The sequence below is a fragment of the Panthera onca genome, chromosome E1 (genome assembly GCF_046562875.1).
Source record: "Panthera onca isolate mPanOnc1 chromosome E1, mPanOnc1 haplotype 2, whole genome shotgun sequence".
In the NCBI taxonomy this organism is placed as follows: Eukaryota; Metazoa; Chordata; class Mammalia; order Carnivora; family Felidae; genus Panthera; species Panthera onca.
The window spans coordinates 4938424-4954609 of NC_138352.1; the positions used below are offsets into that span (position 1 = coordinate 4938424).

The 16186-nt window shown below is 38.3% G+C and overlaps 1 protein-coding gene across 6 annotated transcripts in view; it reads right to left on the bottom strand.

The window, feature by feature from the left end:
- ABCA8 (ATP binding cassette subfamily A member 8) overlaps nucleotides 1-16186 on the bottom strand; it is a 91574-nt gene that overhangs the window by 47382 nt on the left and 28006 nt on the right. For all 6 annotated transcript variants that reach the window (XR_013552218.2, XM_060645586.3, XM_060645585.3 and 3 more), the window contains 7 exons: nucleotides 14972-15176; nucleotides 11512-11676; nucleotides 7729-7835; nucleotides 6600-6826; nucleotides 4397-4538; nucleotides 3906-4091; nucleotides 2742-2889 (listed from right to left, as the gene is read on the bottom strand). Coding sequence is in view for 5 of the 6 variants with exons in the window: in XM_060645586.3 (XP_060501569.3) it covers nucleotides 2742-2889; nucleotides 3906-4091; nucleotides 4397-4538; nucleotides 6600-6826; nucleotides 7729-7835; nucleotides 11512-11676; nucleotides 14972-15176 (1180 nt within the window). In the remaining variant the exon portion in view is untranslated. The remainder of the gene's footprint in view (nucleotides 1-2741; nucleotides 2890-3905; nucleotides 4092-4396; nucleotides 4539-6599; nucleotides 6827-7728; nucleotides 7836-11511; nucleotides 11677-14971; nucleotides 15177-16186) is intronic.

The window sequence follows — 16186 nt, forward strand, 5'->3', positions numbered from 1 at the left end:
ATTATGATAATTGTTCCCATCAGAGAAAATGAAACTGGGATTTGAAAAAGTCCAGGAGGAATTTAAGTAAATGTGAGGACTTTTCTTAATCCCCAGAAAGCCAGATATTAGAATACAAATGCGAGATATGCTAAGCATCCTGAATGTTATGTTAAGAGTCCGGGTATCGTGCCCCCCATGCCCCCCACAAAGGGAGAAGAGATTCGGAAGCCACTACTGGATACAAATATTCCAAGAGAAAACAGAACAGGATTATAGGAATTAATGAAAATAAGGGACACACTGTAAGAAAGGGCGAGAAAAGGGGCAAAACAATTTATTGAAATTTAACAGAGTGGAATTTTTCAAAAAGCTACTTTGGGTTTATCCTCTATTTCATCCCCAGATAATAACTTTCCTCTGAAGAAAATTTACTATTCACGAACCTCTTTCTGGAAATTAATCCACAGTGTATTTGCATTTAATTATTACCTCTGTTTCCCTACGTGTTAGGAGACATTATGAAATACAAAAATTGTATTTCCCTAATATTCTGCAAGTGACCTCCAGTGTAATGATGATGGGCTTTCAAATTATGTGTACTTTTCATGCGTTGTCATTCATTCGTTCCTTCAATATTGACCAAACAAACACTCTCTATTCACCTGCCATCTGATATATAATTAATCGTATCTCTTTCCTTTGATTAGGAAATCTAACCAACGAAAACACTTAGCTGTATTGGGTTCGTTCTCCCACCAGATTTACTATTACAGAATTCTGTCATTTTAGCCAGTTAGTTTTCCTTTCTCTCATTCATATTTCTTATCTTTAAAAGAATTTTGAACAAAGTCACCATTTGGATTCAGGCTTACATTCAGGCTTAATGAATGATGATGCAAATAATTCTAACCATATAACAAATGTTTTAGCCAAAATTGTAGATCCTGGCATCTACTATTCTGGACTCTTCTAAAGGGCAGAGCCAGTTATTGTTATTAAGGGATTATCTAAGAGCAACAACATGATCAATTCACTGCCTCAAGATGTTTCTCTGCACCTTTGCCCATTCTTTCCCCTTTGTCCCTTTGTACAAGTGATTAATCCTGGACTTTTTAAAAGAGAGAGACAGCGCATGCGGGGGAGGGGCAGAGAGAGGGAGAGAGAGAATCCCAAGCAGGCCCCTCACTGTTAGTGCAGAGCCCGACCCGGGGCTCGAACCCATGAAACCACGAGATCATGACCTGAGCCCAAATTAAGAGTTGGACGCTTCACTTACTGAGCCTCCCAGGCAACCCCCTTGACTTTTTAAAAACCTATTCGATGTGTTGATTTCATTAGTAACTTTCATAATTTTTGCAGCTTTATTGAAGTATGATTGACAAATAAAAATTGTATACATATACAATGTGATGTTTTGATATATGCATACATTGTGAGGTATTACCACCATCGAGCTAATTAACATATCATCACGTCACATGGTTATCAATTTTTCTGCGTGCGTGTGTGTGTGTGTGTGTGTGTGTCCTGAAAATACTTGAGACCTATTATCTTAGCAAATTCCAAGCATACAATACATTATTATTGACTACAGTCACCACACTGCATGTTAGGTGTCCAGAACTTAGTCATGTTATACCTGAGAGTTTGTACCCCGTGACTATCATCTCCCATTCCTCCTACTCCCCCCGCCCTCGGTAACCATCATTCCATTCTCTGGTACCATTCCTTTGACTTCTTTAGATGTCACGTATAAGTTAGATCATGCAGCGTTTGTCTTTCTGTGTCTGGTTTCTTTCACTGAGCATAATGTCCTCCATAAGGTTCATCCACGTTGCTGCAAATGGCAGAATTTCCTTCTTTCCTAAAGACTAAATAAGATTCCCTGTATCTCACATTTTCTTTATCCATTCCCCCGCTGATGGATACTTAGGTTGTTTCCATATCTCGGTTACTGTGAATAATGGCCAAAATGTGTGCAGGAGTGCAGAGAGTGATTTCCTTTCCTTTGGATGTGTAACCACAAGTGGGAATGCTGGATTATGTAGGGTGAAGAAAGCCTTGGCATTCGGTTTTGAACAGCAGATGCACAGGTGCAGACACAAACCCCGCCTGTGACTGACTATAAAAGGAGGGAGAAGAAAATGAGCTAGCATTTCGACCCCAACTATTTATGAGTCCCTTGTGTGCGTCAGATACTGGGGTGGGTGCTTTGCTGCCTCTGTGAATAACACAGATCACTGCTTTTATGAACTCATATTCTTTTAACTTGCAAGGTGATAAAAATAAAAATTTACAACCTACTGACTTCCCTATTGTGACACCCTGGGCAGATTTTTAAAAATATAGATGCCCTGGTCCCACCACTAGTGAACTGAATCAGAATCTCTCAGAGTTGAATTGTGCTTGGTATTTTTTAAGTTCTCAAGGTCCTTTTTACATACAGCCAGGGCTAAGAACTGCTGAGCTAAGTGAGTATCACGCCAGACCCATTTAGGAAATAGCCTTCTAAGCAAGTCTTTAAAAAGAAACAAACTATAAGCTTAAACCATAGTGGAGTTCAAAGATCAGTGATCCTATAAACAAAATTTAAGCTGTAGTTCTGACCAGTCAAGTAGCAAGAAATAACTAATTGGGCCATTGGCAATGACCTTGTTTATTTCCTTCCTGTTGATGCCCCAAATAGTTTTTCAAATAGAAATAACACATGTGTTAGGAGATTTGTTTTAGGAAACCATGTTCGTTGTGTCACTACTCACTTGGCAAAATTTTCTCAAAATAAATCGTCAGTGCCATATAGAGGAAAAGATCAAAAGCCAACATGAAATTTGTTGCTATGATAGGATTTGAATAGTCTGATGGATCAGGAAATGCATTAGAATTCAAGTCATTCTCCAAACGTAAGAGCTGAAAATTAAAAAGAAATTAATTTAAGGAACTTAGGTTGATGATAAATTTTGAACAGTTCAGTTTGGCAGAAATATAAAATAGCTACTTTTTGCCCTATCCTGGGAGTACAAAGTTGAATGAAACTGCATACGTTAAAATTCTCAAATCTTTGGAAGGCATAGGTGTGTGACCAAGTAAAACAAAATTTAGTAATTACTGTGATTCAACTATGTACCAAGTGAAAATGGAGCATTAGGAGGAGGAAGGGAAGTATGGGAAAAAATGACATTTGAGCTTAACCTTAGATAAATTTTTACCAAATAGGACAAAGGTGTGGTCCTGCTCGAAAATTACTACATGAGAAGGAGTTCATGCTCTTGGGGGAAAAAAAAAAGAAACCCACACAAAAAAATTGGTGTGTTTAAGGAGAACCAGTGGAAAAAGTGGGCTTGTCTATAATGTTCAAGTTAATGGGTCTTCTATAATTAATAATCCTTTCCTTAAGAATTATGTATGTAATGATCAACATTGCCATTTAATTGGAGGGACAGCAAAGTGAGTTCACGGTGAGAATCAGATAAAGACAAAGGACATTTGATGAGCAGAAACGTAATTCACTGGTCAATTTATGTATTTTCAAGAGGTTTTTAACTTTTAATTTTCTTTTACATGGTGCTTTGGACCATCAATCACTAAGCTATTCGATTACTAAGTCAAAGTACAAACTGGAATAATGATTTAGACTTAGATTTGCAGCATCAGATACATATTTAATTAATAGTCAAAGGAAATGCTTTAGATTGTCTCTAATGAATTATATATTGATCTTCCATTTTCTCACTCACCAAATGGCTTATTTTGCTGAGCTCAGTGTATCCAAAGCTTTACAAGTTCACCTTTGCAATTTCCAAGTGTTGTGCACTGGGGCTTTAAATCTTACAATGCTCATCATAGAGACGACTATAGACAACTGAATTCCAGAGGGGAAAGATGCTTAGGAAATGCCATCAATAAACAATTAGACTGTTTCTCACCTGGGCCATTCCAAGCGTGAAGGCAAAGGGGCTCAGAAAACTTAAAATCCACTCCAAGGATGTAGGAAGGTGCCTGTACAATGCCGTAAATCCCAAACTCCCCCAAAAGACGGTAAGAAGGAACACGACCAGACCAGTGAGGAAAGATTTCTTTACCAAGACGCTCACGAGAAAAGCCAAAGCTATCTAAAATGAGAGAAGATCCATTTGCTTGATATTTCTCTAAGGATTATCATTAGCAAAAACAAAATAAGGGATTTAATACACAAAATTAGAGTTACATCTTTTTTGTCTATAACACAAAACTATTCTCTACAAATTGCACTATAAGCTGGCATTACAAAACACTATAAATCACATATATAGATGTTCTCAGGCAAACAGCCGACAGTGATGAAAAGGGATAGGGAGAATAATTAACCTAATTGGAAACCAACACTTGATCCTTAGGGTCAGAGTTGAATGGAAAGCAATTTAATTCACCAACTCACCAGAGACAGTCCATAGAGGAAAAAAAGGATAAAGATCGCCACGAAGCCAGTCAGAATGACAAACTGGACAGATTTTATAACAAGTGCCAAGAAAAGCGCCATAATGAAGATGAAGACGGCATAGAGTAAACCCCAGGAGAGCCTAATGTGGAAACAAGATTTTATTTTAGTATTTCCTGTTTCATTGAAAGGAGGACCTGGGATCGATCCTAACATTATTCATCGATTCACTCATCCTTTCGGTAGATATTTATTGAGTTTTAGGATATGTAAATACAAGGAAAATGTTTTGGGGAGAATTCTCTAGGAATCAGGAATATTCGTCTTCCTAAAATTAATTTGGTAAATACACACCCATAAATACATGCACACACACGTAGCATTGTGGAGAAAAGGAGAAAATAGTCTTCCAGTCTGACTGATTTTGGTTCAAACATTTTTCTCTGCTGTACTCATACTCTGTGACCTCGGGCAAACTTTGTAACCCCTCATTGTTTTGTTATTGCTCTGGACAATAGGAATAATATTACAGTATTAGATCAATGAAGTCATGTCTATGCGGGACCCTGTCCTAGTACAGAGTAACCCCTCCATGCATCTCCGATCTTTTTTTTTTTTTTTTTTTTTTTTTTTTTTAGTTTTAGTTTATTTATTTACTTTGAGAAAGAGAGGGAGAGACAGAATCCCAAGCAGGCTCGGCGCTGTCAGCACAGAACCCAACACGGGGCTTGAACTCATGAACTGTGAGATCATGACCTGACCCGAAATCAGGAGCTGGATGCTTAATTGACTGAGCCACCCAGGCGCCCTGAATCTCAGATCTTTTCTCCTCTCTGGGGCCTGTCTAGGGGTGAGGAGCTTTATGAATTTCCTCAGAGTTAAAAAAAAATTCCTCCTTACGTGTAGTGCTGTCACTTTCTCTCTTTGCGGAAGCTTTCTTCTTTCTCTGGATGCATACACCAAAAAGTCTACATACTAGGTCTCTAACTCCATCCATTTACTGTTAGGATAGTTCACTTTCCTTTCTTCAATTCTTTTCTCATGTGGATTAATATTCTTTGAAGGATATAATGAAATAATAAAAGACAAAGATAGCAGCAAAACCAACAAAATAATAGCCCACACATAGGGCAATTACTCCATGCTGGACCGTGTTTTACAAACTTAGCAAATATCAAATCACGTTATGCCCACCACAGCTCTATGCAGAAACACCATTATTTCCTTCATTTTATACACAAAGAACTTACTGAACAGAGATGTTAAGTAACTATGTTTCAAGTCCAGGCATCCGGCTCTAGAGTCATCAGATTTCACCGCTTGGCCATGCTTCCCTCCAATATTAACTCAATAAAGAGTTCAATAGGGGTGCCTGGGTGGCTCGGTTAAGCATCAGACTCTTGGTTTCGGCTCAGGTCATGATCTCACGGTATGGAGTTCAAGCCCGGCATCAGGCTCTCTCTCTCTCTCTCTCTCTCTCTCTCTCTCTCTCTCCTCCCTTGCTCGCATGCTCTCTTTCTCTCAAAATAAACAAACTTATTTAAAAAAAGAGTTCAATATTAATCTATAGGATTTTCTTCCAGATTCCAAATTTGTCGCCCTTACCGTATTCCGCCTGGCCTCCTAGTGTCTCTGTTATTTTACCTTCTCCTCGTGATGAACATCACGTCTATGCTTTTTCAGTCATGCTCAGGTTCTCTCTCAACACAGGGCTTTGTCCATCCTTGGAATTACCCAGCTTCCAAGATTTTAAATTCAAACTACACAGCCCCTATTCACCATCTCATACAGCTGACTTGTTCCCTCAAATATATCGATCATGCTAGATCTTTAGTCTCAAGAGAGCTACTAATCCTTGACTTTTTTCCCCTTTCAGTACCATCCTGGCTTGAATTCCACTGCCGCCTGGCTTAGATACCCAAATCTACCATTATCTACCTCGAGTCTCTTACCAGTAGACTCAACGGCCATCCCTCACTATTTCTACGTCACGGCCACCTCACAAACCCAACCCTGATGTTTCTTCTTCAGTCCAAAAAGCCTAGTAATCCACAGCCTTATCCTGACAAGCGTTACATCAAGGAGAATTTACCCCATTCATAGGGAAGAGCTGGAAAATCATTAAGTGTGAATACTGATGCTTTGAAGAAGCCCCCTTTCCCCGAATCCCGACATTTACTCATTTGTGCTACCCTTTACTCACCAGAAGGCCGAATCTCGAAGACCCATCATCCTCATCAAGCCCTTCATCTTCTTCCTCTCCCTTGTAACGTTAATAGATGCATAATAAATGAAGGAGGAAAAGGAAATGATGCAGAAGAAAATGAAGAAATCAGTGGCAACACCTCCTTGATAAACAAAAGGATGTATCTTCATATTTTTTCCAGTGACAGACATCAGTTCCTCCATTACTGAATGATTTGTTGTGGTCTGAGGAAATACGTCAGTAAACAAAATCTGTATTTTAATGGATAGCATGTTCGTTTCCTTTTCAATCGTCTGTTTTCCTCTGAATACGTAACCGGTCAGTCTGGCTGTGACGCTAGCCTAACTTTTTACTCCCTTCTTCCACCACTGGCCCACTTGGAGCCTTGATTCCGGGCATTCTGAGGTTCGCACAGTTCTCCAAATTTACTGTGTGTTTTATCACCTCCCCGCCTAACACTGCCCTACAATGTGCTTGAAGTGCCTTTATGACCTTACGTACTTGGCAAATCTTACCTTAAGCTTCAGTTTTAATGTTACTTCGATTAGGAATTCTTCCATGGCATTCTAGGCTGAGAAGTTTTGCTTGTTTACTTACAGGGACTTTCTTTATATCTCCTTCTCCCATTCTACTAAGATTCTTATTAAATGCCTGGCTTCCTGACAAGGTTGAGTCCTTGGGAGAGAAAATTTCTCTTCCATGTATGTCTATTGCCCCCATGGCATATCAACTTAAATAAACTTCGATCTAAAGAAACCAGTGATCAGAGCACCTGGGTGGCTCAGTCAGTTGAGCATCAGGCTCTTGATTTCGGCTCAGGTCATGAGCTCACAGCTTGCGGGTTCGAGTCCCTCATTGGGCTCCATGCTGTTAGTGTGGGCTTCTCTCCTGGGTTTCTCGGGATTCTCTCAGTCTCACTGTCTCTCTGCCCCTCCCCCCGCTTGCACACACATACTCTGTCTCAAAAATAAATAAATAAAACTTAGGAAAAAAAAAAGAAAACGAAACCAGTGATCAAGCGAAAGAATAAGGCTACCCATTTCTGTATTCTTCCATGAAACTTTTGAGGCTTCTCATACCGTTAATCTGCATGGAACGTTAGTTAGCTGGGAACATTCGTACTCACTTCTATAATAGCAGCATTGATAGCGGCTTGAAGAGCCAGAAAACCTTTTTCCCAGTATTGTGAAACTTGGCAGCTAACCTCTTCAGTACCCATTTCAAAACAATGACCTTTAAGGAAAAAAGATGATGGATGGTTTCAGCTCTGATCGCGGGAGACAGTGCACTTTACAATGGCTACAGATTCCAAATGTTATTTTGACTCAAAGCCTAAGAAAATATAAAAGGGGGGGGTGTTGAGCGCCTGGGTGGCTCAGTCGGTTAAGTGTCTGACTTCGGCTCAGGTCATGATCTCGTGGTTTGTGAGTTCAAGCCCTGCATCAGCTCTGTACTGACATCTCAGAGCCTTGAGCCTGTTTCAGATTCTGTGTCTCCCTCTGTCTCTCTGCCCCTCCCTGCGCTCTCTCTTTCTCTCTCTCCCTCTCTCTCAAAACTAAACATTAAAAAATTAAAAAAAAAAAAAAAGAATCTTGTTGAGCTCTTCTCTTCACGATTTTGTACTGTCAAAACAAAATCTTTTTGGGTTTCCAAAGATTAGTAGGTCTCATACGGATTGAGAACTAAAGCTTTGCCTAGCATTAAATACACCACAGGCAGTAATGAGCAACTGGGCGTTTGGAGGGCATGACCTACTATGTTTAAATCATGTCAGTCGGAACATCTTTTGAAGAAAAAACTCTTACCAAAAAAAAAAAAAAAAAGAAAAAGAAAAAGAAAAAGAAAAAAAAGCCTATCAGTCCATTGAGTATGAAACTGCATTAAAGAGACACTATTTATGGGGCACCTGGGTGGCTTAGTCACTTAAGCGTCCGACTTCGGCTTGGGTCATGATCTCACAGTTAGTGAGTTTGAACCCTGCATTGGGTTCTGCGCTGAGAGCTTAGAGCCTAGAGCCTGGAGCCTACTTTGGATTTTGTGTCTTTCTCTGTCAAAACTAAATAAACATTTAAAAAAAGAGACAGACATTATTTAATATGAAAAATTAAAATTGAATATTGGAATTATGTGTAAGTTTCATTAAAATTTTAACCGTTTAAAAATCATTTCAAAATAGCTCAGGCCCAGAAAAGCTCAGAGTACATATGTACCCATGGCCAAATTTTAAAAATAAATAAATCATTACAAATACAATTGCAAACCCCAGTATATTGCCTAGGATCTCATTGCTTTTCCTAGCACCAAGTTTCTAACTGGCTCACTGCTTTCCTGAACTTTGTGTTCACATATGCTTTTAAGCTTTTACAATGTATCTCAAAACTATACATGTAATTTAAAACTTTTGGGGCATCTGGGTGGCACAGTTGGTTAAATGTCTGACTTCTGCTCAGGTCATGATCTCATGACCCGTGAGTTCAAGCCCTGCATTGGGCTCTATGCTGGCAGCCAGAGCCTGGAGCCTGCTTCCGATTCTGGGTCTCCCCCTCTCTCTCTCTGCTTCTCCCCTACTAGCAATCTGTCTCTCTCTCTCAAAAAAATAAATATTAAAAATTTTTAAAAATTATTTATATCTTGCATCTCATTACAGTGATCGTTCTGTATTTTGTTTCATTTATTCTATATTATGATTTTGAAATTTATGGCCTTATTTTTTCTTCTTATGATTGTGTAGAACCACATTGAAAGAAAATAATTCAATGTATTTATCCATTCTCTTATTGATAATTTGGTTAGGTTTTTTTTTCTTTTTACTATTGCAAAGAAAAAAAAGTTTGCTGCTATGAAAGTCCTTATATACGTCTTCTCATAATATGCGTGTATCAGTCAGGATAGTCTACAATATGCCTAGTAACAAACAACCCTCAGATCTCAATGTCTTTTCACAGCAAAAGTTTACTTCTCAGACTATAGATTCAGCACAGATCTTTGGAAGGAGGGGTGCAAGGTCCTCTGTTTCACATCTAAGGGTCCCAAGGTGACAGGGTTTCTATCTAGCTTGCAGAAGTATGTGAGGAAAGGTTGTAGAGAACTCACATCTGCTTTTCAATGCCTTGAGTCTAGGTATCTAATTATAGCTAAAAACAATTATTCTATGACCTCAGGAGGGAGAGGAGAATAGGCTGCAAATCTTCAATAGGCATGAGATTTTCCCTAATAAAATTTCTATGATGCTGGGTTACAGGTTATACACATCTTCAAAGTAAAAATAAAATTTCTCAATTTTTGTGGAATTCAAATACTTTATAACAATTGGATTTTCTTTGTTACAGATCCTTGTCAATACTTTGTATTGTTCTATTTACTGTTCTTTGCCAATCTGGTTGAACGTGGTTTCAAAATGCATTTGCCTGAATGCTAATGGAGGCAAACATCTGTCCATGTGTTTATTCTGGATCTGTGTTTCTCCTTCTACAAAGTTCCTATTTATATCGTTCACTTCTTTCCTATTTCTACGTTTTTTCCCCCTTATCTATCCAAAGAAAATCTTTCTATATTCTGGTTATTGACCTTTTGTTAGTTTTGTTTTTTAAAAAAAAAATTTTTAACGTTTTATTTATTATTGAGAGACAGACACAGAGCGTGAGCAGGGGAGGGGCAGAGAGAGAGGGAGACACAGAATCTGAAGCAGGCTCTAGGCTCCGAGCTGTCAGCACAGAGCCCGACGCAGGGCTCGAACTCAAAAACCACAAGATCATGACCTGAGCCGAAGTCAGATGCTTAACCGACGGAGCCACCCAGGCGCCCCATTGTTAGTTTTATTTGTATAAACATTTCATCACAAGTTTTGCCTTTACTTTTCACTCTCTCTCTGAGGTCTTTTGGTGAAGGTAATTCTTTAATTTTTCTCTAGTTGAATTTAGCTGTCTTTTCTTTTGTAGTTGATGCATTTTTTGCTTTAAGAATTCTATTTTATCCAACAGTTATAAATATACTCTCCTATATTGACTTCTAGACAGTTTATAGTAATTTGTTTTCCATTGAGTTCCGTACTTGGAATTGGCTGTTAAGTATAAGATAATTTCATTTTCTTCTTTATGCAGAGAGAATTTTCCCAGCACTGATCACAACGTCTTCTCAGTCATATGTTAGTTTTCATGTTTAGGTGAGAGTTTTCCAGGTTTCCTTCTGTTTTATTGGTCTTTTACTACGGCAATAGCATACTGTGTTAATTACTTATAATTTCACTCTTTTTAAAGACCATCTTGGCTTTTTTTCTTGTCCACTTCTTCGCTGAGTATATAGTCTCCTCAAGTTCCACATTAATATAGAAATTTTCATCTCACTTAAACCCCAGATCTTCTCACTTGTCCTCATGCAGCTAAAACCTAAATCTCTTCGTTACTGAGACTGGCAAAATCATACAGCATTAATAATAATCAATCGGTTTGGATTTGGTGACTTCTTCATTTTGGGCCCTCAAGAATAAGCTTACTCAGACACTTGAAGAGAAGTTTATTCTATTTTATCCATAAACAAATATACTTTCCTTTAAAATTAATATATTACAACTGCATATTGCATATAATAGATATGTATACATATATATGCATGTGTATACATATACGTGTATCTGTGTAAATATATGTATATCATATATGTACATATAATACATGTGTATAATACATGTATAAATATATGTACATATGTATAACCATATATAATAACCATCTAATACAGTATGTTAATAAACCCCAAAACCACTATACATTTTTAAAATGTGTTGATTATCCTACTGACATCACATCACAGGCAAGGGTTTTTACATTTGTTGTGCTAACATATGTTCCCATGTACAGCCTATAACATAATTGTAATAGAGAGCAGTGGAACTGGGTAGCTAGCTAGTTACCTGTATGGTCCCTGTGTTCCTTGATCGTTGGGATTCTGTATCCCAGTGAGAATTTCAAATGATACGAGAATGTATTAGAAAAGCTGACTTGTATTATTTCTGCAAGATAATGTGTCCTTAATTCTTGAATATCTTCTTCACTGGACAGTCCCAAGACTTCTCTACCTGCCATTACAAGAAAGGAATATATTTATTAGTAAATTACAAGAGATCAACTTTAGGAGGCCATGTTAAATTGCTTATTAGAGCTTTCACTGGAAATAAAACAAAATCAAATATCACTGTTAAGTCAGGAGGAGTAAAATTTGGGAACAGACATTGCTAACGTTCATCTAGACACATTCGGAAGGACTCCATGAAAATTAGTTATTTTATTTTCATTTGTAGTTCTTGAACCAATTTCAATCACATATAATATTACTCCATTCCAATTAAACTATTCACATAAGAATTAGCTTTGCAATAAATCTCCAATGGTAGTAAGCACATGCATATATCTTTTTTTAAAATCACAGTTAGTCTCTGGCTTAGTCTCTGGTTTACAGCAGGTAGAAATGATTATAAAAATTCTTTTTCCTTTAATAATCCTGACAGTATGCTAAATAGACTAAAAACAAGAGTGAGAAATTTAAAAAATATGTCGACTATGTTGACATCACTAAAATAATCTCTCTTTTCTGCAGATAGTGTATTCAACGCCATACAGATGTCTCATTAAGACTGAAAAGATGAGAAGGAATACAAAGCAAGTCCTGGGTTGGATGGGAGTGTTGAAGATGAAGGCAAAAAAGAAGGCAGCATGTATTTTGATAAAATTACTTTTTTTTTCCTGGAATCTATTCCTTAAATCCATGTGATCCTGAGCAAGTCACATAACCTTTATCACTGAATCTCACTGTTTGTAAAATAAACATAATAATATCTATTTTTAGTAGTACAGAATATTACTAGAGTATAAAAAAGTAAAATACATAATAACAATATGATAGAATCATATTCTATTACTACAGAATAAAGTCTCTATAAAAATCTAGCACACGATAGCATTTAACGAATATTTACAATTTTAGTTACATTATTTATGACACAAAGATAACAACGCGTTCATTGTAAAGATAAACTTGATGTAAAGACCCTGTGCGCAGTAGTCATTTAATGAATATGTATTAACTGTTGCGGGGGACTTTGAACTAGGGTGTTGCTGAGAGGCACATTTTCATAGCGTTGTGACTTCCTAGGAGGACATCTGTGAACCAAGGCAAACATGTGTTGGGATAGACAAGGAGACTACACCTTAGGTGGAGAGCGATCAGGCTACGATCTTGAATCAGAAGTGGGGTCAGTGTTTGCAGGTAAGATGCACAGTGTAAACATTCCAATTTGGAAGGAAGTAAGGCGGAGGTGGTTGGTGAGGCGTGATGGGAAAACAAGTTTGGCTGTAAACCATCCACCTGTCCTGGAAGTGTGCAGCGAAGCATGGACAGGAAGGAAAAGCCCAACATAATTTGGGAACTGTGACCACAGAACCTCCAAATATAGCTTACAGACAGGTGGACTTCTGGATACTCAATACAGTTAAGGAGTCAGAATCCAAGCACAAAATTAATGGTTACATAAGCTGTACTAGCATCATGGACATAAGGTGACAAAGAGAAGAGACATTTTATGGATTTCCAGGGACTGGGCAGAAAAAGATCCAAAAGTTCTCCTCACAGTAATACGCGTGGTGGAGAGTTATGGTGTTCAAAATTAACATGAAGTACCTTCCAAGGCACATTTTTATGTTCTTTTTAAAAATTGAGATATAATTCATAGAACATAAAATTCATCCTTTAAACTGTACAACTTCATGATTTCTAGCATATTCACAAAGTTGTGCAAGCTCTAATCCATTTTTAAATTATAACTCAACTCACAATTATAGGGCAATCACCATAGATTTCCCTTGGAGGTATGCATTTATATTTGCAAAGAATTGTTTTTAGTTGCCTGACATTCAGTCCCCCTTCTAGTAAACACTCCAAAATTCATCTGGGATACTGCCACTCTCCCACTCACATACCACGTGGTTTGGATGTGGTTTGCAAAGTGACGTAGGAACTCAGCCAACGGGCAATGACAATAGTTTATTCTTCTATCCAATGAGATTAGTTCTTGGTGGACCGAGACCAACATTAATCCACAGTAGACCATTTTTCCAACGGGTCTAATCTCTGAAATTATTTTGAACTTTTCTGTACGCTTTTCACAGGGGTTGTTTGTGGTAGGGCTTAAATCTGGAGATTCTACAGACTAAGTCAGCTTCTGTTTGGGGGGAGCCAACCTGAGAATGAGGCCAGCACATAATACTACAGACCTAAGAATTGGAGACGTATTTCTTCCTTTGTTGTTGACACATCTCTATCCATACTCTTTTCCTTTAAGTGTCTAGCACCCCCTTTTTTTTGAGACAAGCTGAATTGGGATTCTCTCATTCTCAACTGAAATAGTCATGAAAACCATAGCATTGTTTATCGTATCTTGACTATGGTGATAATGTGGCTCAGAGAAGTTGATGACTTGCAAAACGCAATGCAAACCCAGTCATAGAAACACTTTTAGTCAAGCGTTCTTTGACTCTAAGACTAGTTCTCTTGCCTCTGCACCAGGCTGCTTCTCCTCTGATTTAAAAAAATTAGTTTTCAGGGAAGTGATCCTGACAGTAATAATACTCTTATTTTTCTTTTTTCTTTTTTTAATATACGAAATTTATCGCCAAATTGGTTTCCATACAACACCCAGTGCTCATCCCAAAAGGTGCCCTCCTCAATACCCATCACCCACCTTCCCCTCCCTCCCACCCCCCATCAACCCTCAGTTTGTTCTCAGTTTTTAAGAGTCTCTTATGCTTTGGCTCTCTCCCACTCTAACCTCTTTTTTTTTTCCTTCCCCTCCCCCATGGGTTTCTGTTAAGTTTCTCAGGATCCACATATTTACTCTTATTTTTCATTGATAAGTATCTTAACACGGAAGCGTGGAAATCTGAAACACACAATGAATACTCACTCCTCCATAGAATCCTCAAATATAGTAAAGCTGTTTTTTGGTAGTAAAACGGTGGAGAAAGAATTCCTATAATCAAACTCAAGGAGAGACTAGCTGTTTTTGTCACTCATCACAAGCAAACGCTGGAGGGAGAGCCTCATTTTAGTAATAATGCTTCCACGGCAATGTCAACGATTTCCTAAACACTCCTGCTTTTCAAAGTCTGCCAAACTCTATATTCCATGCTTCCCCAAATCCTATGCGAGATCAAGAGTTCTCTCTTGAGAGACTGTGCACTCCAATTTCACATAATCTAGAAAATCTGACAAGTAACGTGGTTTATCCACTGAAATGCAAATTAAATGCATGCATCTAAAGTCACTTGAACCAAATATTGCCATCAGAAATATTTCTCTTTGGCTGCCAGAAAACTCACCTTTCATGAAGGAGGCCAAGGCTACTTTGTCCATGATCTGCTGGGTTACGTTGGTGACCGGTGTGAATGCAATAGCAAATGTAGTATCATTGAATGAATCTACCGGTCCCAGGTCCATGGCGGGCAGTGAAGAAAAATCATGAGCTTCATGATAAATAGGATATTCATACAAAAAAAGCAGTAGGAGCAATGAGCTTAGCCATTCCTACACAATCCGAGACAAAGAATAAAGAAAATTATGAGTTTGAATCAGTTATCCACAATCATTTGGGCATACAGTTTGTCTCATTCATCTTTCTGATCTCAATGTATGCCACATTAGGAACTGTTTAAAATATGTACCTTACAAATGTCAGCAGTCTAATTCCAATGAGTTATTCGTAGGAATTCAAATGTATCGATCCACAGCACCAGTCTAAAGCATGCACTGATCACGGACGTATGAGAGACAACAGTGGCGACCTATCATAAATTATTACCAGTGGGCAGGAACTACTCACGCTGTATCTGATTCTGCTCAAAGCCTAGTGTTACATGAGACAGTTCAAGGACACCTCTTCCTTAGCAATAATACATTGGCTACAAGGCAAGAGTCTGGTATTGGAAACTCCATACGATTCAGGCAACCGGAGAAGCTGTAACTACCTGATTTTAAAAAGACCCTGGAGTTTAACCAGGATTTTGGTTGTATGGTAGAATTATAGGGGCTAATACTAATTTTGTTCTTGGCACTAATGGCATTTCCAAGTTTTCCACTTGTTTGAAGAGAATAATGTATTTTTAAATGTTTTTTTTTTTTTAACATTTATTTATTTTTGAGACAGAGAGAGAGACAGAGCATGAATGGGGGAGGAGCAGAGAGAGAGGGAGACACAGAATCGGAAGCTGTCTCCAGGCTCTGAGCCATCAGCCCAGAGCCCGACGCGGGGCTCGAACTCACGGACCGTGAGATCGTGACCTGAGCTGAAGTCGGACGCTCAACCGACTGAGCCACCCAGGCGCCCCGTGACCGTTGACTTTTAAAACATTTATTGGATTTTGTATTGTTGGCCAGCTTCAGTGCTTTAAGACCTCAATTTAGGGTCTATGTCAAGTGAAATGTCTGCAGAGAGATTGCAGTTTGAGGAACAGCTTCTTCTGCAACAGAAAGGTTGTTGTGTTTTGTTTTTGGGAGGGGAGATAAAGTATAGCTATTTCCCAAAGAATATACATTTT